At 39.7% G+C, this 26769-nt stretch overlaps 1 protein-coding gene across 1 annotated transcript in view; it reads left to right on the top strand.

Moving 5' to 3' along the window:
• PIEZO2 (piezo type mechanosensitive ion channel component 2) overlaps nt 1-26769 on the top strand; it is a 440411-nt gene that overhangs the window by 335565 nt on the left and 78077 nt on the right. The window contains exons 18-28 of the mRNA XM_074944649.1: nt 758-799; nt 4061-4093; nt 4438-4646; nt 9928-10088; nt 10901-11077; nt 11266-11391; nt 12935-13135; nt 15081-15285; nt 15418-15519; nt 16081-16246; nt 26267-26510. Coding sequence (XP_074800750.1) covers nt 758-799; nt 4061-4093; nt 4438-4646; nt 9928-10088; nt 10901-11077; nt 11266-11391; nt 12935-13135; nt 15081-15285; nt 15418-15519; nt 16081-16246; nt 26267-26510 — 1666 coding nt within the window. The remainder of the gene's footprint in view (nt 1-757; nt 800-4060; nt 4094-4437; nt 4647-9927; nt 10089-10900; nt 11078-11265; nt 11392-12934; nt 13136-15080; nt 15286-15417; nt 15520-16080; nt 16247-26266; nt 26511-26769) is intronic.

Raw genomic sequence — 26769 nt, 5'->3', positions numbered from 1 at the left:
CGGGACTATTTTGTGGAGTAAGGTACTACTCAAACATAATTAAAGATGGCACAATGAATGTCTGAGGAAGTTTCTACCAGAAGGAAGGGTGGTAGAACCTGGCACAATGGAATTAACTCATGGATATGTCTCAAGGTGGCAGAATTGGGCTGTTGAATAGTATATTCAAGTGAGAGGAAGAGTGATCCAGTGGTTACGGCGCTTATTTGGGACCCAGGTTCCCAAATTCCCTGCTCTGTCAAAGACTATCTTTGTGACCTCGGGCAAGCTACTTAATCTCTCTATGCCAACATTTCTTATTTATAAAATGGAGAGAATGGTACTTTCCTAATCCATAGGGTTATTGTGGAGATAAGTACATTAAAGACTGAAAGTTGCTTAGATACTACAGTTAAGGGGATCATATAAATACCTTAAATAGACTTATGTCCATTGAAAGAAGCAATACAAATTGTATGTGACAAATATGAGATCAAGCTAAAGAATAAAACGTGTTCTGACATTTTTGTGAGATTTATCTACAGTCCTTCTAGCGGAAGTTGCTTGCCATCTAGTAATGCTATTGTACATATAGGCCTTTTTCACTGCAAGATTAGTAATAAGTGTTTAGACTTAGTGTCTCATTGTGACAATACTTGCCTCTGTAACAGGTAACAAAGTACATTCATTCCTGTTTAACAGTTTCCTTTTTTCTCTCTCTAACTCATTTCTCCTTTGCCATCGCATGCATTCTTGTGCTTTCATCTCTTCCTCGTAGCCATGCTAAAGTTAATGGTCGTGTTTATCTAATAATAAATAGGTGGGTACACTTCAATGTTTCCTTTTCTTAAAAAAATGTACTTTAATTTGTTTGCTATTTCTTCAGTTCCTAGAAACAAAAATCATTGATGCTGTGCAGTACTGTGAAATAAGCAAAGACAATGCTTAGACTTCTAAACCCACCGGATGGTTTATAGTGGTTAACACATCTGCCACATGGATTTAGAGGCTGTGAATTCTCTCCCCAACTCAGATTCTTCTCTTAAACTTCATTCAAGCTCAATAAAGGCATAGCCAATACTATTTCTAATTGGCTGCAGTTAACAGAATTAGTTCAGGAGGTTGGTATAGCTATGCTTTACAGATATCCATATCCACACGCCTACTTACCTCAGATGTACTTTAGATAGTGCACTTAAGAGTTAAAGAAATATGCACAAGAAGTATTTTTCTGAAGAAAAATGAAAGTCTGTGCCTTTGGGTCAGCTTTCTTGTATACAAAGTAATAGAAGTATAGACAAAAATAGAACACCTGTACATTTCAGTATATTAAAACCAGTTAAGCGATGTACTGAATTGAGTGCTACAGAATCTAAACCACAAAACTGATGTTATCATCATGCCATCATAAAATTAGCTTTTTAAAATATTTCCATAAGCAAGATTCCTTTCAATTTTTCAAGGATTTTTTTTAAAATTAGGGTAAGAATAAGAATGGGGTCGGTTTTTTGTTACTCCTGAACATAAGCACAATAACTGGGCAAATACCTCAACAAGTTTTCTGTGAATATTTGCTTAAATGAAAAACTAATGTTCTTATCCTGTGCTTATGTCCCTTTTGTGTGCACTTGCAGTCAATATTTCAGTCTGCAGTTCTCAAGGAGAATGGGTCTTGGGCAGCTGAACCCCTTAGGTGCCTTTAAAAATCCCAGCTGTAGTGAATGAGTTTGCTGGCAGGAATGGTCACAGAAATAGCAAATTTTAAATAAGTATTAGGCATTATCCACAGAAAATAAATGCTGAACTTGTAAACTTGAGCATCCATGCTAGTAACACCCATCCAGTCAGAGAACAGAAAAAATGCCATGTGAGCTGTGCGTCCATTCAAAACTAACAGCTTGACACTTGGATATTGAGTACTCTCAATGGTTGGCTCAGGAATATTGTACAGATCAAGCATTATTAACAAATTATTTGGCAAATATTCTGAACAAGTGAATTAAAAAAAACCCCATAAATTGCTGGCAGAAAATTCACAAAGAGCCTAAGAGGCATAAATGTGGCAAACACGTTATTCACCATTAATTATTCACTCAGCTCTAGTAAATATATTAAACGCAGTTAAATGTGGCCCTCATTCAGCAGCGTATTTGAGCACATAACCTAACTTTAGGCACCTGAGTAGTGCCATTGATCTCAGTAGTCTGTGGGACTATTCAGGTACCTAAAGTTTAGCCATGGTGAAATACCTTGCTGAATTGGGGCCTCTATGGGTATATCTATGCTGCAGCTGGGAGCAAGCACCCTTAATATCCATTTATACTCTTGCTTATTGCTGAAATAAAATATCTTGGGGAGGTGTCTACTGAAAGCTAAGGATTTAGTCAAATGAGATTAATGGGCATAAGATTCCAGTCATATTCCATGGTGTTTTTCTTAGTAATCATTTTCATAGGTATACTTTGTAAGATTATATATGTTTGGGACTGACTATTGTATTAAAGCAATATTATGCACTGTACCTTTTCTGTCTTTCAGTAATTAGCATGCAATTAATTTGCTGCTTGAGGATCAATTAGCCAGTTTTCTGTAACCTTTCCCTTATTTAAGCCACTTGAACTTGCAATTTGAAGAAATTGCAAGTCCCAATTATTTGAAAGATGCTTTTGCTTGTTTAACTGTTGCATTGGCAGCTCATGCTGTGCTGTTCATGTTTTGTAAACAATGTTTTGAAATACATTGTACAGAGTAAATAGGCATTTCTAGATTTTCAGTTTTCTAATATGCTAGTTAAAAGTTTCAGGGATTGTTGTCTACAATTAATAAAATTGAATAATATGCTAGTACTTCATCCTGTAAATAAAAATGAAACAATACTTTAGCCTATTAAAATTAGTTCCCTGAATAAAAAAATACAGTAGATGTTTTATAACATTCCTGATTATACTATATTTATTACTGTAGCTAAATGGTTAGGGACCTGATCTTGCATACCCTTACTGCCAAACAGAGTGCTACAGGAATAGTCTCATTCAAAAGGAGCTATTCATGATAGAGGTGTGTGCAGGTGTGTCACTATGCTTAGAGGTGTGTGCAGGATCTGGCAGTAAGAAAGGAGGGGAGTAATATGTTAATGTCAGAAGAGTCTATGTTAGAGAGGAGTCTGACCACATGATCCATTAGTGAGATGTGGGCTAGCAGTGCAGTGCCAATCCAGACCCAGATCTGAATGTCCACAAAGTTCAGAGGTGTTGGGATTTAAGGTTTTGGTTGCAGTCAGTCTCCAATTTATATATTATTTAAATGCATGTGAAAAGCAAAATGAATTGGTGAGTTTCATATTAGGCTAAAACTTTTTATATCATAGAAAATGAGTGATTGCTTTTTTACAAAGAGAAGACAAAATTAATAAAGATGATAGAAGAGGAAGAGTTTAAATGTCACAATAATTCTATCATTACTATCATTTCTACTTTAAAATACATAATTTGCATGCTGTGTATTTCAGCTTATTCTTGACTTTGCTAAGTGATTCATTCAGACATGGTTCAGGGTTTGAGGTATGACCTCTGCAAGTTTTAGAAAAGAGAGAGAATGTGTAGGCCTTCCCAAAATTACATGATATCAGATCTATTGAAGGAGTGACCTTGGAATTTTTGCTATACTGTTTATGAATCTGCAGTTGGAAAAAAAGCACCTTTGAAACTAACATGTTTCTTTGCTACCCAGTTACATCTTTCCATGTCAAAAAGTTGAAAATGTATTCAAAATATGAATTGTATAGCTTACCTGTGACAGTTCAGTTGCATTACTAAAAGCATGGGAGAATACATGCACTTTTTAGCAATTAGTTTTAGCATAATTATATGGCACTTTCCATTGTGCTCTGATTTTGTCATTCTACTAGAAGTGCCCAGTTAATGCCATGATGCATGCTCTTGACGTCAGAAGGCTGCTGTGGATGGAGTGGGAGAATGCTTTAGTAGTTATGTAGCATGATGTATTTATTATCTCTGATCTTCTTTTATAACTCCTCTGTTCTCATTTCCCTTTTTCTTTCTGTTTCAATTACTTTGAGCAGCCTCAAGAAAAAAATGCCAAACCACCACAATGAGTAAGTCCCCCATGAAGTAATGAAATGCTCACTCTCTCACAGTGTCATTTCATGCTTCTACACCTTAAACTCTGACCATTTTCTCCATTGGGGAAAATGTCAAGTTTAGGTGTCAAAACCACTCATTACTAACTAATCACTAGCATCCGAGTGAGAAATAATTACTAATACATTCTGACTCAGTTTGCAGTTTTTGTTTGCAGAAAGTACCAGAATCATTAACATTTCCAGTTCAATGGCATTTATACATGAATTGTTTATTTTTTTAAATTATACTGCTTGAAAAAAATCGTTCTTGATACCAATATGGCTCAGTGTGCTGATAACTCATTATTTACCAACAGACTGGTGCACCAAGATGGAAGTCTGCCTGACCTAACCATGCTGAATTTAACTGCCGGCAATGCAAAGGAAGAGGATAAAAATCTGGAAGAGGATGGTGATGAAAGAATGGAAGAGAGAGATGGGGAGGGAGAGAAAGGTGGGGATGAAAAAGAGAAGGAGGAGGAAGATGAGGAAGAGGATGATGAATCTGATGTAGAAGAAACTTCCGGTAGGCTTTGAGGCTGTAATGTTGCCCTTTGCTAACTTTATTTAACTTCAGTTGTAGGTTCATCTTTGACGAGCTCATCTTACTTTAGATAACATTATGTTTTCCTTTTAATTTTGACTAGAGTCTTTGCCAAAATAGTATGGATTGAGCAGATGGGTCCTTGTTAATTATTCAACATGCTTCAGTCTCTTAAGATGAGACCAGCTACTGTTACCTACAGTATGCTTACAAAATGAAAAAAACCCTCCAACTTCTACTAGAGGAAAACTCTTTACAAAGCCGGTGATGGATGAGGAGGTTCCTGAAGCTCATGGAAAGCTCCTTCCATGTGAATTCCGAAAGAAATAATGTTTTTTTTTCTTTTGTATTGTATGCTTTTAAGGTTATTCATTTCAGTAAGTTCTCTGCTTCATTGTTCACAAACAGCATTAGTGTCACATTTTTCAATTTTGAATGAGGAATATCTCACTGATTCTAAATGAATATAAAAATGCCGAAGTGTGGTGGTGGGTGAGGTTAACGCTGTTATCCTGGATATCCTTGGCTAAGACATAAATAATTTCTGTAATACAGTTATGAACATGAACCCTGCATGACTTAGATTAGCAAGAGAAATAACACGTCAGAGACAGGAAACTGAGGGAAGAGTGTTTAGAACAGAGGAAAATCAGATTGTCTGGAAATTGCCTTACATTAATTTGGGCAACTACGGTTACCATTATATGTAGAGCTCTGGAACAGAAATAGAGACTTGAAATGAGGCCTGCTCAAAGAAAAATGCCAGTTTATTTGCTCTAAGAAGCCTGCACCAGGGGATCAGAAACCACTCATACTTCCCTGGCTGGGGGATTCCATCTGCATAGAGGACTCCACAGTGGGTATAGCCCTGGCATACCCAGCTCCTGTGCTCTTTCTGTGCAGGCAAGAGCGTGACTGGAATATGCTGCACTCTGGCTTATCCCTAGCTGGTGGAAGTTCCCTTGGGAGCACTGGCCAGCTGTTGAAAGTTAACCTACACTGGGGCAGAGCCAAGAATCAGGGAGCAGTAACTGACTCCCTGGAGGCCTCCGCTCTGTGCTGCGCTGAATGGATCTTGGCAGCAGCACAGAAAATATCTGTGACTGGATGTGAGGTACTTTTAAATTACATACACATATAATGAGTGTGTTTGTGTGTGTGTGTGTGTGTGTGTGTGGGAGAGAGTGAATACCAAAAAGCTATATCATAAAGTTGCACTGTTAAGCACTCAAGTGTCTGGAGTTGCCAGCATTATTTTAGCAGGGTAATGCATACAGTCTTTGTTGCATGATTAAATGTTATTTCTCAAATAATACAATATTCCATTTAATTTTTTTAAATGTGTAGCATCTTGTGCCATATGTTATTCTCTGTATGCCAGATAGAACTCATGACCATAATTTGCATGCCCTGCTTCATTCACCTGGCACCTTCAAAGTGTTGTTTTCCAGTATGGTAAAAAAAAAATTGCACAATATAACATTTTATTCTTTGAGAAATAATACGTGATCATGTCATTAAAGACTATCTTAATTCATACACGTGCATACAGAAACATACTTGCAAAGGAGATTTTTTTAAAGAAAAAAGAAGAAAACAAAATGAATAATTGGGAATTATGTGGCCAGAAACCCAAAAAGGCAGAATTTCATACAAAATATGCACTCAGTAGACAGTTCTTTTTCTTTTTAAATAAAAATAATTATCAGAAAACTTGACATCATTGTCTAAGGAGCCCTGAAATGCCTCTGCATCTTCGGCCAATTTAGGCAACCACATCTAATTTTTCATCTCCAGTACTAACTGTGCAACCATTCTTACTGTATGTTAGGTCCTCATTCGTCTACATTTTACTAACCCAATCTTCAGACTTAATTCTCATTTTAAAAAGTGGTCTCACTCTACTTCTCATCAAATAGCATTGTGAGCTAGTGAAGTCTCAGATTACTAATGCTTGATCCTGCAAAGTGATCTGGCTAGCAGACCCTTTTCCAAGATGGAATCCATTGACTTCAGTGACACAGGCATATGAGTCCACATCCATGGATCAGCTTGCAGGATCAGGTCCTAAGACTATATTGTTTATATAATACATATGTACTACATATATAGGTACCTTATAATGAATTATTACAATTAGTTAAAACTAAATTATTACTAATATTACCAGATAACTTGCATCCAAGAATTTTCAAAGAGTTGGCTGAAGAGCTAACTGGATATTTAATGCTGATTTTCAATAAGTTCCAGAAGACTGGAAGAATGCTAATGTTGTGCTAATTTTTAAAAAGGGTAAATGGGATGATCCAGATAATTATATGCCTGTCAGCCTGACTTCGATCCCTAGAAAGATAATGGAGCAGCTAATATGGGACTGAGTTAATAAAGAAATAAGGAAGGGTAATGCAACTAATGCAAATCCACATGGGTTTATGGAAAATAGAGCCTGTCAAATTAACTTGATATCTTTTTTGATGAGATTACAAATTTGATTGATAAAGGTAATAATGTTGATAAAATATACTTAGACTTCTGTACGGCTTTTGACTTGGTACCACATGATATTTTGATTAAAAAAACTAGAACGATATAATATTAACAATACACACATTAAATAGATTTAAAACTGGCTAACTGATAGGTCTCAAAATGCAATTATAAATTTTCATCAAGCAGGTATGTTTTCAGTGGAGTTCCACACCAATTGGTCCTTGGCCCTATGGTAGCTATTATTTTTAACAATGACTTGGAAGAAAACATAAAATTATTACTGATAAAATTTTCAGATGACACCAAAATTGGGGGAGTAGTATTAATGAAGACAGATCTCCGATTCAGATATAGATCACTGGTAAATTGGGTGCAAGCAAACAATATGAGTTTTAATTCAGCTAAATGTATACATCTAGGAGCAAAGAATGTTGACCATACTTACAGGATGGGGGACTCTCTATCCTGGGAAGCAGTGGCTCTGAAAAAGACTTGTGGGTCATAGATGATATTCAGGTAAACAGGAGCTCCCAGTGTAATGGTGTGGCCAAAAGAATTAATGTGATCCTTGGTTGCATAAACAGTGGAATCTCAAGTAAGAGTAGAGGGGTTATTTTACCTCTGTTTTTGGCACTGATGTGACTGCTGCTGCAATGCTGTGTCCAGTTCTAGTGCTCACAGTTCAAGAAGGATGTGGATAAATTGGAGAAGAGAAGAGCCACAAGATTGGTTAAAAGATTAGGAAACATGCCTTACAGTGATAGACTCAAATAACTCAGTCTGTTTAGCTTAACAAACAGAAGGGTAAAGGGTGATTTGATTACAGTCTGTAATCTACATGAAGGAACAAATGTTTAATAATGGGCTCTTCAGCCTAGAGGAGAAAGATATAATGGGATCAAATGGCTGGAACTTGTAGCTAAACAAATTTCAGACTGGAAATAAGGTATAATTTTTTAATGGTGAGGGCACTTAACCACTGGAACAATTTACCAAGGGTTGGATTCTTCATCACTGATAATTTTTAAATCGAGATTGGATGTTTTGCTAAAAGATCTGCTCTTAGAATTATTTTGGGAAGTTCTATGGCTTTTGTTATACAGGTGGTCTGACAAGATGATCACAGTGGTTCCTTCTGGTCTTGGAATCTATGAATTACGCTAGTGCCTAGAGGCCAACTCGCAAGGCATGTGCAAACATAGAATAAGAGAGAATCCTTGTTCCAAAGATTGTACAGACTAAATAGACAAGACAGTCAAAAGTCCAGGGAAAGGGATAGAACACACAGGCAGAGAGAACAGAGTGATGGTTGGCCATGTTAGTGCCATGATTTTTTTTCCCCATTTTTTTTGTTGTGTTGTTGTTTTGGAATTAAACTCCTTTATGTGAGGTTAAGTTAGGAGAGTATTTGCTACCTGGAAAAATAAAGGAAAGGAGAGGGGACATTGAAGGGAGGGGAAACTGTAAGGGGAACAGAGCAATGAAGAAGTAAGGAAGGGGAGAGGAGCCTGAAGGGCAGGTGGAGTGAAGTCGAAGTGAAGAGACTAAGGGAGGAGACAGGAAGGGGTTGGAGCAAACAGCCAATCAGTACAGGGCAGAGAATATTCAGAGTGAAAACTGTGGACAGTCTTGTTGTGACATTATTGCTGTCTGACAGGCCCTGTTTAAACTGCTTCTATAGCTGCTTCTGCCACCTTCCATCTCTGTCTGGCTCCTCCCTTCAGTTTTTTCCTTTCTGCACCAAGGATATGGAACGTAACAGTGTCCAAGTGGGGGTCACTCCCACATAATGCTGGGCCTCGGGAGCACTGGGGGCTTGCCTCTGGCTGGCCCCATCTTTTGCCTTCCTTTTCCTGGGTGCCACACTACCTGCTTAAACTGCTCCTGCTGGCTTACGTCTGTGACTGGCTCCTCCCTGCAAATTACATTTGTCAAAATAAATGAACAAAGTACATCTGTGATGCTACCTCTGTGTTTTTTCATCAAGTCCTTCATTTATTGGTTAGCAAAATATGGTATTCTACGATGTAGTGTGTTATGTGTATGAAACAGAGCAGTACTAATGCTAAGTGTACAATGAAGGTAACTAAAAAGTTGTATTTCAAGCAAAACTCTGCAGGAGGGTTTGCAGACTCTATTACAGTATATTGCTCTTCCCAGAGGACTGTGTAAACATCTGAGAGACTTGTGAACATGTTTTTAATCATCTCAGTGGCATATTCAGCTTTTAGAAAGCAGTGTTCGGCCATATGCTAGCGTCAGGCAGTCTTTTCCATTTCCACATTGTCACTCTCAGCAATACCATTTTCGGGGTTGGAATGTGGTTCTGCTCAAAGCTGACATAAAGATTTGCTAGGAAGAAATATCCTCTGTGAATTACTTTCATGTTTACACTTTTCTGAACAAAATAGGACCATATCCACTAAATATAATCAAACTAAACTGTTTTAGTTCTACAAGATCAATGGATGGATTAAGGCAGGGATACATGGATTCACGGATTCACAGATCCAGGCCCTGGGTCTGCAGGGGCCATTGGATGCACAGTCAGTGCCACAAGTACTTTTGTAGTGGGTAGCCTTTGATTTGTTGTTGTGGTGGGCCCCATTTTGTCTTAATCCACCATTGAAAGTCAGAGCTGATTTTACTCACCTTAATGTCTCTTGTTTTGGGGCTGAGCGGAAAAAATCCTGTCTTACTATTTTCTACTGAAGAGGGAAGTAACAAAGGTAAAGAGAGTTTTTCAGTGACTCCATTGGGTTTGTCTTTGCAGATTTAAAGAATAAGTGGCATCTGGTGATCGACCGCCTCACAGTGCTATTCTTGAAATTTCTGGAATATTTTCATAAACTGCAAGTTTTTGTGTGGTGGCTTTTGGAGCTGCATATTATCAAAATTGTTTCTTCATACATCATCTGGGTCACAGTGAAAGAGGCAAGTAAAACCTGTGCTGACAAAATTTCATCCTTCTATTGATGCTTCTTGGCTCCACAGCAAACACTTGGGCCAAACCTCGTTCCAACCTACTTCTTAGGTGCAGTCTTAACTGCGGTTCCATGGTCCAGCTGGGCTCTCCAGATGCTGGAGCCTAATCAAACCCTGAAGTCCCATCTTAAATTAAAGTCATCAGTTGGGAATGGGGACCCCTCTCACACAGCAAACCTCCAGTCCTCTCCACCAATGAAGATACTACGGTTTTTGTTTAATTTTTTGGGAGCCAAAGTCATAGTCCCTCTGTCTTTCTCCATCCCACCAGCAGCCCCTTCAGATGAGAGGGAGAACTCTGATGTGCCTAGAAAATAATTTGTGAGAGTCCCCTACCACAAAAATCAGCCTTTCTACCACCCCCAACAGTCCACTGCGTACACCTTGTTGCTGCAAAAAAAAAGCAGGGCCACAGGTTTGGCCCTTTTTATTTAGACCATACTTGTAGAGTGAGCATGCCACTGTGTGGGTTAGTGGTGCTAATAGTATTTTGAAGTTAGAATTGTTTCCAACCTAATTGATTACTATGTTTTCCACCGGCCACTAACTGCTGTTGAGTTTCAGTGACATCCATGTCTAGCATCACATCGAGAGCTGTTTTAAATGTTTATTTCATTACTTTTCTTAGATCTTGTTTTCGGCCCTTTGTTTTGAAGGATTTTTCAGTGACTGTTGTGTGTGAGGTATTGTAGGTGTAAAAGGTCACGTTAAGGTGCCTGGTCATCTGGCTGCTCTGTGTAATTTCTGTTTTGTGTTTTCAGGTGTCTCTGTTTAACTTTGTGTTTTTGATTGCCTGGGCTCTTGCTTTGCCATATGCTCAATTCCGCCCATTGGCATCAAGTGTCTGCACTGTTTGGACATGTGTGATTATCGTCTGCAAAATGTTATATCAGCTCACATCTATTGACCCTAGCACCTTTTCCAGTAACTGTACAATGGTGAGTAGTAGTGCATATTAAGAGTTTAATTGCTAGGTACTTCAGTGAAAGGACAGAGCCAAAGGAAGCATGTGAAGTGTTCAAAGCTGCGGTTCAGCTGATGTGTTTCTGCTGAGCCATCATGATTCCTGCCCCCAGTGGCTCCAAAGAGATTCTAACGAAAGAACTTATCGTTGTTTGCGTTTTAGCCTACAGAAAATGAAACTGACATAGGCAGTGAAGAACTGAAGACGTCGCTTCTCTACAGCGCACCCATTGATCCTACAGAGTGGGTTGGATTAAGGAAGTCTTATCCCCTGCTTGTATACTTAAGGGTAACTGCTCTACATTTTTCTGTGTTTAGACTGACTGCCTCTTACTCCTGATGAACTTTTCAATACCCTTGAAATGGATCATGTGCCCCCCCCGCCCCCCCCCCGCGCGCGCGCGCGCACACACACACACACACACACACACACACACACACACAATACATCATTCCATGAATTGTGAGCTGTGGGCAATGGAGAAAAAAAATGTGATGTACGGTTAGGGGGCAAGTGCCCTGCTATGCATGATTCCTAAGCCCCTAACTCAAGGAAATTCCATGCAATAATTCAGATAAAATGCACAGGGAACCATAGCTCTCTTGCGCTACTATGGACTAAAAGAATGTCAAGAAATTTGACTTACAAGATTTGTAAGAAGTAACAACATACATCCACTTCAGATATTATAAAATCTAGGATAAATGTTTGATCTGGATAATTGTCTCTGGCTGCCAGCACATTTCACCTGCAATTATTTTTTTAAAACTTTTATCCCTTAGAAACAACTTGGGAAAAATGTTGTGGGTTTTTTGGGAGGTGGGGGTAGGGAGAGGGGAAACAGCAATAATCCTGTCTTTATTCTAGTTTTTGTTCTGTTTAATGCAGGCAGGGTGTGTTTTGTTACTTTCATTTGGATTAAACATTTCTTAGTTTTACTCTGTGTCAGCACCCGAAGGCTATCCTGCATGACTCCCTTAGGATTAGAGAGTTTCTGAAGTCCTTTACTTAACGATTTAGGATAAGAAGTTCTGCATGGAAAATGGCTGAAAAAATCATGGTTGAGTCACTGCACATTTAGATTATATCACAGGCTTAATGATTGTGACTCCTCCTGAATTAAAAAAAACAATCAGTGACTTACTTCACCTACCTGTATGGTACCTTCATTGGCCTGCAGATTTATGTTCGTTCTGAACACAGTCATCAGATTAGTTGAAATTAGAACTACACCCTTCTGCAGAGGGTAACTTTCTCAGTGCTGACCCAGCCCATTTCAGGTTCTCTGCTTCTTATCTTCATGTGATTTCAGCAAGACAAGGCCAAAATTTGGGACAGATGCACAGTTTCTGGTCTTTTATCACATAAAAGATACTGTCTGGCAGTACTTAATAGTGCTGCTGTTCCCTCTTGCACCAACACAGGCAAAGTGAACAGCCCACGTAAATTAGGGTTATGAAAACAACACCAAAAGAACTCTATCAAGCACTTCCATTGTTTTGTTGGTGAGAACAGAAGTCAGTGGCCTTGCAAGTATTCGAGTATGAATTCAGAGTCTCAGTTGTCAAGACACCTGCAGTGAGGAACAGTAGGTCTCTCTACCCCCTCCAGAGGGAGGAACAGAAATTGTGGAATTGGTAAACCCTTGATGCATTTTATGGCTCAAGTAAACTTCCCATTTTGAAATTGAATCCCAGAACATTTTGGTATTGCAGCAATATTAAACAATAATATCCACTAGAATATTCATTGATTATGCTTCTCAGAAAATATTTCCAACTCCTCATATTTCAGTTTTGATTTTATCTTCTTTTTATTGCTTCTTTTGTAGAATAACTTACTGATGCTGGCTATTCTGGCCTTTGAAGTTACAATTTACCGGCATCAGGAGTACTACAGATGTCGAAATAATCTTACTGCACCTGTGACTAAAACCATTTTCCATGACATTACAAGATTACATTTGGATGATGGACTCGTAAACTGTGCCAAGTATTTCATAAACTACTTCTTCTACAAGTTTGGGTTGGAGGTAAGTAACATATTCATGTGGTTAAGACAATGATTCCCAACCTTGTGTTGTTTTGTTTTGTTGGTCCCAGTTAGAGATGTACTGACAACCTGCTGCTTCCTCATCTGCTACTCTCACTAGGGCCAGAGTTGTCTAGGCACAGTTACCACCATCTCTTCCCCCTCTCCATCTTCCCCTCCCCATGCTTTTTCTCTTGTTTTTCTCTTTTCTTTTCAATATACTTGTTTCTCATTCCTGTGCTCTGTTTCTAATTCACCAAAAGGGAAGGCTGTGTGCTATTCAGGGAGGGATTGGCAAGGGGCATCCACTGATGTCACCCACAACTGAGTTGAGTACCATGGGAGCAGAGGAGAAAAGCAGCAGCTGGCAGGCTACTGTCTATGGCTAAGTACATGTTAGCTGTTCTTGCACCTGCTGCACTCTGGACTGTTGCAGGATCTGGGAAAAGAAAGAAGTCACTCTTTATTTTAGTATTATTTATATTTTGGTAGATCCAAGAAGCTTGGTTCCCCACTGTGCTTCTTGGCTTCAAGAGCTTACTACTTAAATAGACAAGATAGACAAAGCATGGACAGGGAAAGATACAGGGGAAGTGATTTTCCCAAGGTCACGTGGCAGGTCAGTGGCAGATCTGGAAGTAGAACCTGAGCTCCTGAGTCCCAGGCCAATGCTGTATTCCATGGATAAAGTTGCTCTGCTTTGCCAGCCGCAGCACGGGTAAAGGGGTAGGGCAGATCTGAGGTTAGACAACTCTCCTTCCTCCTTCTGTATCTCTTGTTTAGCCTGCATCTCTGTCTAGCTCCCACCTTCCCTCTGCCTTCCCTTCCCTGCCAGTCTGGCACCAACTCATACAGACAAAGCAAAATTTAATCCATCTTGAAAATAAAGTAATGCTGAGTAAATACCTCATAAAACACTTATAAATATTTGCTTGAATAGAACAGTGAATTTGCTTCAGCTATGTTCACACCCTTTTGTGTTCAATTTTCGTTAATATTCAAATGAAGAAAATTAGTGTAGTGGCAAGAATGTTTGTGTAAAATGCAAGTTTTAAGCAAACTTTAGAGAATACCTGCAGAAAGCAAGTTTTCAGCTCATGTGCATAAGTATTTGCAGTGGAAACCCAATTATAAGTTACTGTGTGCCTATGAGTCTAATCAGAACTAACCAACATCTCTCTCAAATTCCAAATAGTCAATGTAATGAATGGTTAACAAGCAATCCTTGGGAGCAATTCACCAAAATTAGTTAGCCACAAAAATTGAGACCATCACTGTTTGAGAGCAGTTCCTGGAGAGAGAAATGATGAAATTCATTGACTAAATGATTCACTATGAATTATTCACTGAGTTCTAAAACAAAGTGTTGCATCATAGCATCACCTAAAGGCACTGTTTTAAGTGCAACCAGAGAGTAGAAACTACCCTGGGAAAAAGAGCTTCAAAAATAATGGCGAACCACTTCAGAACAATTGAGCTGTTTGTCTATAGTAAACAAAAGTTACATTGTCACAAAGCTTGTTCTTTTTATGTGGTTCCCACCTGAGGATGCCCTCCAGTTATTATTTTTCTTTATGAGTTCATTCTTTTAACATCTGTAAGTAGTATCAAAATATATGTCTATGTAACATGCATTGCTTGGCAACAATTAAGCATTTCCAATCTAGGCTTTATCATGACTACGTTCTGGCCATTTTCTATCTTTTTAGTAGCATGAAATGGAAACTTGCTTTACAGTTGTATTGAGATAGTCAGTGATGATAGAAAATTACACAAAGTGTGGGGTGGTGGAGGACTATTAACCATGTCAGAGGCTTAGTATGTGAAGAGCTACACTCAGCTACATCAAGTTTCCAAGAATCAGATTGAAAAGCTAATTTATTATATCTGCCCTAACCATCTCAGGGGTTCTAAATGCTGCATATTTTTCTTTACTTCTTCCACAGACCTGTTTCCTACTGTCAGTTAATGTAATTGGTCAACGAATGGATTTCTTTGCCATGATTCATGCCTTCTGGTTAATTGCTGTATTATATCGACGTAGAAGAAAAGCTATTGCAGAGATCTGGCCAAAGTACTGCTGTTTTCTGGCATGCACCATTATATTCCAGTATTTCATTTGTATTGGCATTCCACCTGCTCCTTGTAAAGGTAGGGTCACTTACCTTTTATGGCCATTTGTTCTTACAGGAAACTGCTGGAAAACTGACAGATACTTTAAAGAAAATGAAGTAATTGTTATAAACTATTGATTACATTTTTGCATGCTTCCTTTTATTGTAGACTATCCATGGAGAAGCCTTAATGCCAACTTCAACTCCAACATCATAAAATGGTTATACTTTCCAGACTTCATTGAAAGACCAAATCCTATTTTTCTTGTCTGTAAGTATTTTAGCACAGGCTATGAAAGTTGTTTACTTTTCTTTGGTTTCAAATCATGCAAAAGTATAATACAAAGCTTTTATTTGTTTTGAAGAAGCAACAATACAGGGCATTATTATTATATTTATTACGTAGATCCTAGAGGCCTTATTCATGGAGCAGGACCTCATTGTGCTAGGCATTATACCAACACAGTACATTGAACAGTAATTGTGTTTTTATCAAATCAGTGCATTCAAATATTCAGTAATTTATGCAACTGGTACATTCTCATTTTTCTTTAATAAAGCTGAATAAAAAGTGATGAATTCTGTTTCCTCCCTTTAATCTCCTTCTCAGAAAAAATCATGGAAGTGGAATAATCAGGTGAAAATGAAATGTAGTAACAAATGTCAAACTTGTATTACAGTGCATCACAGATAATGCAATCTCCCAGGGATCATTGTAAGAACTACTGTGCTGTGATTAGGTGATAACATTTCACCAATAGCATTCAGCATTCCACACCATAGATCTGAGATAATGGCTGAAGTTCTCACGGTGATATCTTCATTTTTCCAGACGATTTCATGTTGCTGCTCTGTGCATCCTTACAAAGACAAATGTTTGAGGATGAAAATAAGGCTGCTGTGCGAATCATGGCTGGGGACAATGTGGAAATTTGCATGAACCTTGATGCAGCGTCATTTAGCCAGCACAACCCTGTTCCCGACTTCATTCACTGCCGGTAATGTCGGGTCTGGAATATTTTGAAATAACAATGTATCTTCTTTTTAAAGTTCTCTGTTTTGAAGGTATCTGTAATAGAAGAGTGTTTGAATTTTGGCTTCCAACTCTATTGAGATCTGTCTTAAATTTTCCCATTTTACAACATGCAACTTGTGCAGCAGTAAGTTATTTATCTTCCATAAGAAATAGCTGGAAAGGGTATATGGTACTACCTAGAAGGCTCTTTCCAGCACAGGTGAGCATGTTTCTGAATATCTCGGTGTAGCTGGCCCACTGATGGTGGCCTCGATGGTGCCATGTGGAAGGTACAGATCAACAGCATTGCAGGTGGAGTTCAAGGAGGGATTGTGCCTGAAGGAGCAAAATCCTTCCCTAGGTTTCCTGGTGAGTACATGGTGGTACACCTGATCTATTCCTTGTCTTCTCTGCCCTATGCACTTGTGCGAGACCGAGTTAGTCTGGCCCTGTCTATGTATCTCTTTAATATCACAAATGTATTTATCAGTTAATTACTCTTGCTGCTTTGCTCAAAATTGAAGAAGGTCATACACTATTTAAACAAACAAAAATCTTCTCTGGAAAAGAAGATTATTCTTCACTCAACCCAAATAAGGGCAAAGGGGACATAAAGCTGTCTCATATGGACAGCTGAGGATTTCCCCTGCATGACACCCCCTTCCCACCCATGGACTTTGGAGGTCTGTTTTGGTGGTGTGGGCTAAAAAAAAAGGGGTGGAGCCAGAAACACACTGCACCAGCCAATCTTTGGCAGATGGAGCAGCTCTTATATAATGAGTTCAGCTGTCGAAAATTAGAGCAGCTCATAATCCTGGAGCCATCTTCTCCCTGCTCCTCAGCTGCTGCGTGTGTAAGCTCAGCACAGCTGGCCATCTAGCCTGATGCATTTCTGAAGGTTTGGTGCAATATTTACAAGAATAACTATGGGGGAAACTTCATTAGCGTCTATGTTTTGCCCTCTAGATGTTTGTTGTGAGTCAGAAAGCATGTTATGCTCAGATGGCTGAGAGGGAGCAGAGTGGAAAGCTGTTTTTAATTGATAAACAGTTATTATTTCACCAGACACTCATTGTAATTGCAGTCCCTTCATAAAATCTTTAAATGGATCCTATTGTTTCTACTGGAACCTGTGGCCAAAGCCATGAATAGCTTTGAAGGTGAACTCACTGAAATGCATTCAGCTGACATGGTTATTTGGAGATTATAGCCATTGATACACTCTGCTGCCATTGAGAACAGGCAACTGTTGATAGCAGGGTGAGGCCTGGTGCCACCATCTCCCTACTAGATATTGCACCAAGTGGAGATGATTTCCTGGAGTCTTATCAGCAACCAGAAATACCTACAGAAAATGTCTGCCACAGTGGGGCTTAATTGGGAGGAATGAAGGGAAGGGAGTGGCGTTGGCTCCAATACTACAGGAAGAGTATTAAATTCCACTTGTTGCCACAGCTGCCACATCCACTTTAGCTCTGAGCTCATATTTGAGGAGAGTGCACCGGAGATGAAGATGATTCCAAGCTGTCATTCAGTTAGGGGTTCTGGGCAAGAGCATCACTGGTGAGAATGCCAGGGGACAGTGCGAACATGTTGTGATTTTCCTGATTTAGGTCAGAAAAATCACTGTGACTAGTGTCAATGAGTCTACATTTAAAAGTTCTCTTCAGAAATAAAAGGGCTAAAGACTCACTTCGCTTGGCATTTTTTTTAATGTCCACAGGAGTCTAGTGGACATGCCTATCACTCCAGGGAATAACTGCCCAACTGCACCTTTTCCCATCATAAAATCAGTCCTTTGCACTGCAACTCGTCAAGCTCTTTCAAATAAATTTCATTTTAGCTTTTTTCGGAAAAGCTGGTTTTAGCAGATTTTCAAAAAGTAATGATTGACTTATTTTTATCTAAATCGAGAATAACTTGTTCGAATCCCAGAAATATGGGAGAAATTGTCTGCTGGCAAAATATGAAGAACCTGCAGCACAAAGAATGTACTCTGAAGATTTTTGGATAGGAGACAAAATCAGACTTTTATTGGGAAATAAACCTCAACCTTAACTGGACTGCTGCCTTTCCATAACTTTAGGACCAAATTCTCCCTTTTGAGTCATATGTAAAATTCCTTGAAGTCCTAGATCGCTCTATGTATATTCAAAGGCGGTATTTGGGATGTGATGAGAAAATAGACTCTTATATAGGTAATTAACAGTATACAGCCTTTTCAGAAAAGGTTTGCTGCTCACATTTATGGGGTGGCAATGTTGTCGCTGGAAAGTATTGGATATGAAAAACAGAAAATCCAGAGAAACAATCTGTTTAATTGTGTTAGGGTGAACACACAAGTTTGTGACTATATTTGTTCTGGTTAAGCATGGAAATGTATGTGCCTTTTATATTTGATGCATTTATGTTGTGTAGAGACTCATGTTGTGTAGAGACTCATGTAGTGTAGAAAATAAAATGAAAAATAAGGCAGAAAAAGGAGCAAGCAAAGGAAACTTGTTAGAAAACTCAGGGACCAAATAAGCAACAGCAATCTCATGACTTTCACGTTGGTTACTAAATTTTACCAGGGTATACACTACATGGAGACTCTGAGACTAAAATATCAACTGGTTTAGCCATATTTAGAGATTCTGAGTTTTGAATTGTTCATTGTTCATAGACTGGAGTAACAGCATTTTAGTTGGACTGAGAAAACTCTTGTATTTGATAAAAGTTCCTCTTTTTAAGATAATAGAGCCAAGCATTTTGAGAGGCGTTCAGGTAACCTTGACCCATATCTATTGGCTATGTCTCATCGTTGTTTGCAAGAACGAGGGGCGTATCTTCCTTTAATCTAAAGTGAGCTAGTGCCTGGTCTTCAGAAGTTTTGAATGTAGCAGTTCCCACTGACTACAGGAAGACAGCGCATGCTGATGAGCAGAATGAGGAGATCCTATTTTCTAGTATCACTGAGAAATTAGAACAAGCCCTAAAACTAAACAAATTAGATTTACTTAAATCAGTCATAGTCAAAGAAGTGACTGTAAAAATGACATAATATCATGCCAGTTTTTCTCCCTATAAGACTTCCATGTAAAATATGCTTAGCTCACAAGTCAGAGAGATGATTTTTCTAGCTGTCAGTATTGCAAATTCACTCTGAGATCTAAAGATCAAGCTGTGTCCTTCCTCACTGATGTGTCATCACTAGTAATAAAGATTCTTAATTGTAATTTAGCTGACTGTTTATTCTGAAGCAGAACAGAGTCATATTCCTTATAGCTACATTACACCTGCCATGCTAACTGGAAGTTTTCAAATCTTTTCTGAAGCCTCCTGGCTGACTTCCTAGATAGATTCTCTTCTTCCCTCTTTCTGAGCAAGTGAATCTCTAAAGGAAGGAGAGCATCATGGTGGATTGGTTCAGCATGAGCTATCTATTAATAACAAGAATAGTAATGGTCCCTACCAAGTGGAGCTTGGACCTCCATGTGTTTCAGGACATTTACTATAATCTGGGACACCTATTTGAATAGCTTAGCTCCACCCTATCAGCAAAACTATCTCCTTCCTGCTCATGATCATTTGAGTCTAAGACTCTGGGGACATGATATATTTTCATGGGATCCTACCTCTGATTCTGGAGAAAAGAACATTCATGAAAGAGTGTTGGCCCCTGCAGTCCAACCATCCTTGGTTTTAGAACCTAAATCTGTGATTGCAGTGCATTCCTAGAAATGTCCTATACGACTGCATTGAAGGTTTGATCCTGTTCTTCAGCCCGGAATGCTTACACTGACTGTGTGGAGATTGAGCAAGGCAGATAGACTGCTAAAGGTTTTTCCAAGGAGTTTAGTGACTGGGTCATGCTCAGGGGCAGTCAACTTCTGTCCCTGATCCCTAGATTTGAAATACTTTCCCCGCTTTCAAGTTCCAAAAGAAGTTGAATGTGCATTCCCGTTCCCATGTTCTGTAATGGACCTGTGCTTGAATTTTCATATGCTCACTGAGTCCAGTTCAAAACTGGGGCAGTTTTATGTTAATTAGCCTTTTGTTTACCTGTGCTGTGTCCCAGTCCTCCTTTGCTGTATCAGAGAAAGTGTCTTTCTGTGTGCAAAGCAAGTTCTGGAATTGTACTGATCTCTCACTCAGAGTTTTGTAAAAGTTAACAGTTTCTGTCTTTCTAAACAGAAATCCATCAAGAGTTCAGTGTCATGACAAGATGCCATTTTTACAATCACTTCTCTGACTACGACTGATTTGCTCAAGACTGTATTCCATTAACCAAATGGCTACATGCAAAATTATTAAATTCCATTCTGCAGTAGCCAATTTCATTGATTCAGAGTGCAGAAGCATCTGCTTCTGAAATTTATAAGGTGGCCACCTGTTCATTTCCTCATAACTTCCTCTTGAACTACCAGATTGATCTGTACTTGTTTATTAATGTTACTTTGCATTAGATTCTCCGAGAGTAGTTATATATAATAAGCTCCTAGCCCTCCTCCCCTCCTTCCAAAGGCCTAGCTTGTGATATTTGCTAATTGTAATTGTTGCTGGGTAGACTAGGAGAAGGAGGACATACATCAAGGGAAGATTACTCACCAGTAATTCTGTTTGTTGTAGTCCTCTTTTCCTGTGCTGCATCTCTCCTGCTCCCCTCAAGAAGTGCTGCTTGGTGTAGTTTTTCTTTGATCTTATTATATATGTCTTTGTTCTGGAAGTCTTGGATTTAACTAATCTTTTGTCTTCTTACTTCTGGTTGGTAATGCCACAGGCTTCCTTGTTTTGGATTTGCTGTTTAGAAAGGAAGAAGAGAGGACTAGGGAAAAGAGAATTGCTGTTGAGTACTTTTCCCTTAATTCCCTTATTTTGTAAGTGTGGGATTAGATTATGCCCAATGTATCAGTATGTGTTTATTTTCTTGAACCCAGAAATGTGTTAGTTGCCTTATAGAACAAATTGCAGACACAGTCCCTGCCCCAAGGAGCTTGCACTCTAAATTAGGTTTTACAATCTAAATTAAAACTATATTGACTTGAGTGCCTATGTAAACTAGGGACTAGCAACTGCTTAACACCAGGGCTGAATTTGGCCCATGTCCTCTCTGTTGGGGCATTTCACATTTCCAAAGCATTGTATATAAGGTTTTAGTCAAACATCTCTCATTGCTGTCCATAAAGTGTCACATAGCAAAAATTTTACGTAACAATCTGAAGATTTTCTTCTGATTTTTCTCCCCTGAGGAGACACTTGACAGTAACTGTTCCAGTAGGCATTGCTAAAAGGCCTTTTATTACAGTAGGAACAATCGGGAAAAAAGAACTTGTAACCAAACCGATCACTTAACTTTCCTGTTTCTGGAAAAATACTTGAGATCAACAGTGACAAATGAACCTAAAGGAAGAGATTTTCTGAAAGTCCAAATTTCACTCCACCCCCAGATTTCTCAGGGGATGCACAACTAAGCCTGCAGGAAACCACAAGTGAAGAAATTTTAAAAAACAAAACAAAGCCAAAGAATAAAAAGTAGGGACTTTCTAAAGGCAAAGCCAAGATGGCTTTACAGGCGGATCTCTGTTCCCACTGCTTGTGATGTGGGAAAATCCCAATTTAGAAGAACTCCTGTGCAAGAACCTAGAAATGGACAGAAAAAATACGGAGATATCAAAATATTTTAGCCCCTAACACCGGGACCTAATACCAGCATCTAACACAGAGCTGGTCCCTGTAACGCCTGCAACCAAGGAGACAACAGCAGGTGAAGCAGCAGACCACTCTCATAAGCAGATGTAATGCATTCTTTGGAACCACACATATTCTGACTTAGATTAATGACAGAGGATCTGCAAATCATCATTACAGACTTCAGCTCAGACTTGCATGAAATAAACATTTTGTTGCTAATAAAAAGGGTTTTAACAACCAGTGCAACTTTGGATTTATAGTCTAAAGCAAGTGGAGACAAGAAAAAAGGAATTTACTGATAGAGGAGATGAACTTGAAAAACAGGAGAAGAAAAAATACCATTAACTGTAGGAAAGGCCCTGAAGAGATCTTATGAACTAGGTCCAATTAATTTTCTTGCACATCCTGGAAGAAAACATGGATAATCCAATAAAAATAAAGCTTATTTTTGAAAGTGCTAATATAGCTAAAGGCAAAGGGAAAATCAACAAATCAGCGTTCAGCAGAGTGAAGGGGACTGCAGGGTTCAGCAGGGAAAAGGAGGAGAATGTGGGGTTCAGGAAGAAGACTGGGGGATAGAGCCATATGGAGGGCAGAAAAGGAGATTGACAGGGATGCAAGGAAACATCGGGGTGCCTGAGAGGGACGATATGAGGGGTAGGAGACTCTGACGTGAAAGTCTTGGGGTGTAGGTAAATATACAGGGTGCCTATGGAACAAGAGACTGGTCAGGAAACATACAGAGATGGGGGGGAGAGGGGTGACCTGAGTGAGAGGCAGCAAGAGAGATGGGGAGGGAGAGCTGAGAAGATGGAGAGGGAAGCAGGAGAGTGATGTGGGAAGGGGGGCAAGAGAGAGAGACAATTCCATTAGCCTGAAGAAGCATTGAGACATCAGTTACTGCTACAGGACACCAACATCTTAGCCGTCCTTAGTGGGTGCAGAAGAGTCTGGCTGGTGTATCATAGACTCTGAGGCCAGAAAGGACCATTGTGATCATCTAGTCTGACCCCCTGCACTTCACAGGCCACACAGAAACTCTCCCACCCACTCCTATAATAGACTCATAACCTTTGGCTGAGTTATCAACAGAGCTGGTAATCTTGCTTGAAGCTCCAAAGTACTAATTGGGCAATAGCATCCTTGTTTCAAAGGGGATGGTGCTATAATATTGATGCTGACCGGTGTCGTCATGCTGAGAAGTCTTGGCACCAGGATGCCAGCAGCTAAGCCGCAACATCACATAGTCATTCAGACTATCTGGAGCAGATTTTAACTTAGATCAGTCTCTTTGCAGCTCATTGTTTTTCGCCTCACAGCAGATTTGACAATATTGGAACCTCTTGTTAAACATTAAGAGGCATAAATAACAATCCCCTGTGGTGTAAAACAGTGGTTTTCAAACTGCGGATCGCAACCCAGTACTGGGTCGTGGAATGCAAGGCACTGGGTCGCAGCGGCTCTGGTCAGCACCACCAACCAGACCGTTAAAAGTCCCAGGGGCAGTGCTGCCCAGCTAAGGCTACTCCCTACTCCCACACCGCGCTGTGCCCCCCAGAAGTGGCCAGCAACAGGTCTGGCTCCTAGGCAGGGGAGCCCCAGGGCTCCGCGCACTGCCCCTGCCCCGAGCACTGGCTCCACAGTCCCATTGGCTGGTTTCTGGCCAGTGGGAGCTGGGTAGGGGGGTGGTGCCTGCAGGTGAGAGTCGCGCAGAGCTGGACCTTCTGCTGGCTGCTTCTCAGACACAGTGCGGTCTGCAGTGCCAGGACAGGCGGGAAGCCTCCCTTAGCACCCCCGCTGCACCGCTGACCTGGTGCCGCCCGAGGTAAGCCCACGCCCCAACCCTGTGCCCAAATCCCCTGCCCCAGCCCTGAGCTCCCCCAAACCTGGAGCCCCTTCCTGCACCCCAAACCCCTCAACCCTGGCTGCACCCCAGAGCCTGCACCCCCAGCCCAGCTCTTGTTTTTCTCCTCCTTTGGAGTAAGAATATTAAGGTAAGAATATTAAGGTGCACTGAATTTTTTACATGTTCAAAAATGAGAAAAAAATGCATGAGTGTGTAATATGTGCTTTGTAGTGTTATGTAGTCTATTTAATCCATGCATAATTTAAATTTTAAAAAGAAATTATTCCAAAACCAGCCTCCTAATCCAAATACCTCCCAAACTCTGTGTGGATGTTTTGCTCCAGAACTGAACTTTGTTGCAAGCCTCTGATTGAATGAAAACCCCAGATATACTTGAACTTTGGAGATGTTTGCATCCAGACAGAACCCTTGAGGCTGATAGCCCAAGTCGGTAAAAAATGTAGAAAAATGCTTTTGATTAGATCTTTTTTAAGAGATTTCTTTTCAGCTTCAGTTTTTTTTCCTCTTTAGCTTTTCTCAAAAATGCTGATGCAGAATATGTAAGCACAACGGGACAAGGCTTCTCAAATATTGGATTATAAAAGTAGTGTCAGGAAGCAGATCTCTTCCCAGACATCCCACACATCAATAATTATTATGTAAAGGAACAGCAACACAACAGTACATCTTTTTCAGCAGAAGCACAGACAGTGCCATTTCAGTCACATCCAGGGGCCCCTGAAGACCTGTTCAGTTGGGGCCCCCCGTTTACTTATTCTCCTGCAAAACTTATAAACAGTTTGTTGCTTTGTGTTTTATCGCACAAAACCCAACAACATCTATAGAATTTTGACTGCAGTTTAGTCCTATTTAGTCCCAATAGTCTTATTGCTTATGTGGAAGTATAACATTGTATAAGTATAACGTTGTATAAGGGGACATGCTGGATACATTGTATATGAGAGGGCATGCCAAAACATGTTACAAAGTATCTGAGGGAGCACACGTAGGGACAGTTAGCTTTTGAATGGAGAAGCAATTAAGATAGAGCCAGCACGTCTAAGAAGCAGGCATCAGAATGGAAGGTGTGAAGGGCAATTAGTTAAGTTAACTGGAAGCTGTTAAAGGAGATTGCTAAGGGTGGCAGGTAATTGAAGATACGTGACTGGTCTCAGGGATCTCGAAGGGTGGTGACTAAAATCTTTTTCTTCTTTTGTCTGTAACGTCTCTGTAACTTGTTCTCCAAAAAACTGTATAAATTAAGAGACACAAGCCCCACTCGGAGGGCTCACTTCTAAATGTATTAGCAGAGCAGCTTTGCTAATAAAACAGAGTGGTCTTATAAATTGTGAGTCTGAGTCAAACTTTGACACTTACAAGAAGTAAACCAAAAGGACCCTTTTTGTCACCTATCATTAAGTATCTCCCTGAGTGCAACTTAAGCAGGGAGAATATATAAATATAGACCAGCAAGACAGCTCCAGAAAGGTCTGGTGAGGCATGAGAATGTCAAGCAGGGGTTTCTTCACATGGCAGTCGACAGTACAGTTGGCTCATTTACTCCTTAGGTAGTTTGGCACAGAAGGTGTGAATGTTCATGTCATGCTCTCCCTGCATGGTTTCCTGGAACAGCAGGTTTCACAGCTTGTGTGAGCTGATCCTGAACATCTGGAAGCAAAATATTCCAGTAAGGGAAACTAAGAATTCATTGGTTTGGAAATGGTTAGTTATACCTACTACTCCTTACAGCCTTTTGCACATTTTCTAATGGTAGTCTCTGTTCTCCTTGTAAGTGAATATTAAGTCAAGATTTTTGAAGAATCTGAAAATACTGCATTGTTCCTCCTTTCTCCCAATCAAGATGGATTTCAGATTGTCCTGTCTGAGGCCTCTTAGCGAAGGTTTCAGTAAATTATAACACACTGGCATTCTGCAGAAAACACCTCCCCAAACCTCTTACAGTTGATCTGCATTGAAGAAAGATATTTTTAGCAGCTGTCTTTGGAAATGGGGCCTCTCACCAGACTGAATTCTCTAGAAGTCATCAATAAGTATAGAATTGTTTGCAATGAGGTCATGCAGGTGGGTTTTAGAAATAGATTTGCTGAACAGTTACCCAGACTTCTTCAGCAATGAGCTCAAACAGTCTTTTACATGCATATAACATTGCCACATAAATCACGGCATCATGAAGTTTGTAAAGAATGTATTTTCCATCCTTTTATGATAAAGGACTTGATCCTGTAAGGTGCTGAGCACTCTGCCACGGTTCATCAAAGCACTTAAGCTTGAATCAAGCACATGATGGGAGAAGTTACATTGGCTTTAGAGTTGAAGTTAAGCAGGTGTGTAAGAGCTTTGCTGAGTCAAGATCAGAGTGCTCTGCACTTTGTAGGGTTAAGTCAGTAGTGGGCAAAAATGTGTAGGAAAATGATCAGAAAAAGTTTAGTAATTTTTTTCCTTGTTTCTATCTTCTTGTTACAGATCCTACTTAGATATGTATAAAGTGATAATATTTAGTTACCTCTTCTGGTTTGTGCTTACTATCATCTTCATCACGGGAACTACAAGGATCAGCATATTTTGTATGGGTTACTTGGTGGCCTGTTTCTATTTCCTGCTCTTTGGTGGTGATCTATTATTGAAACCTATCCGAAGCATTCTACGTTATTGGGACTGGCTGATTGCATACAATGTCTTTGTGATTACAATGAAAAACATACTGTCGGTAAGTGGCTGCATCTATAGTTTCAGTGCTGAATGCTGTCGTGGGTTAGCTGCAAAAGTGTGCAGTCATTAAGCAGTCCTAAAACCTTCCTTTCAGCATCACAAAATTGTACTAATGCATGCAAGAGTCTTCCATGTTTCATTCAGAAACTGTAAATACAGTATCCAAAATTACTGTGGGTTTCTATATTATAAGAAAATGTGTACCTATTTTGCTCAGTCCAACTGTCTGAAAGTTCACAAGGTAAGAAGCAATTCTC

The sequence above is a fragment of the Natator depressus genome, chromosome 2 (assembly GCF_965152275.1).
Source record: "Natator depressus isolate rNatDep1 chromosome 2, rNatDep2.hap1, whole genome shotgun sequence".
NCBI lineage: Eukaryota > Metazoa > Chordata > Testudines > Cheloniidae > Natator > Natator depressus.
Note: the sequence above shows the minus strand (reverse complement) of the source record. Positions and strands in the feature narration are given on the sequence as shown.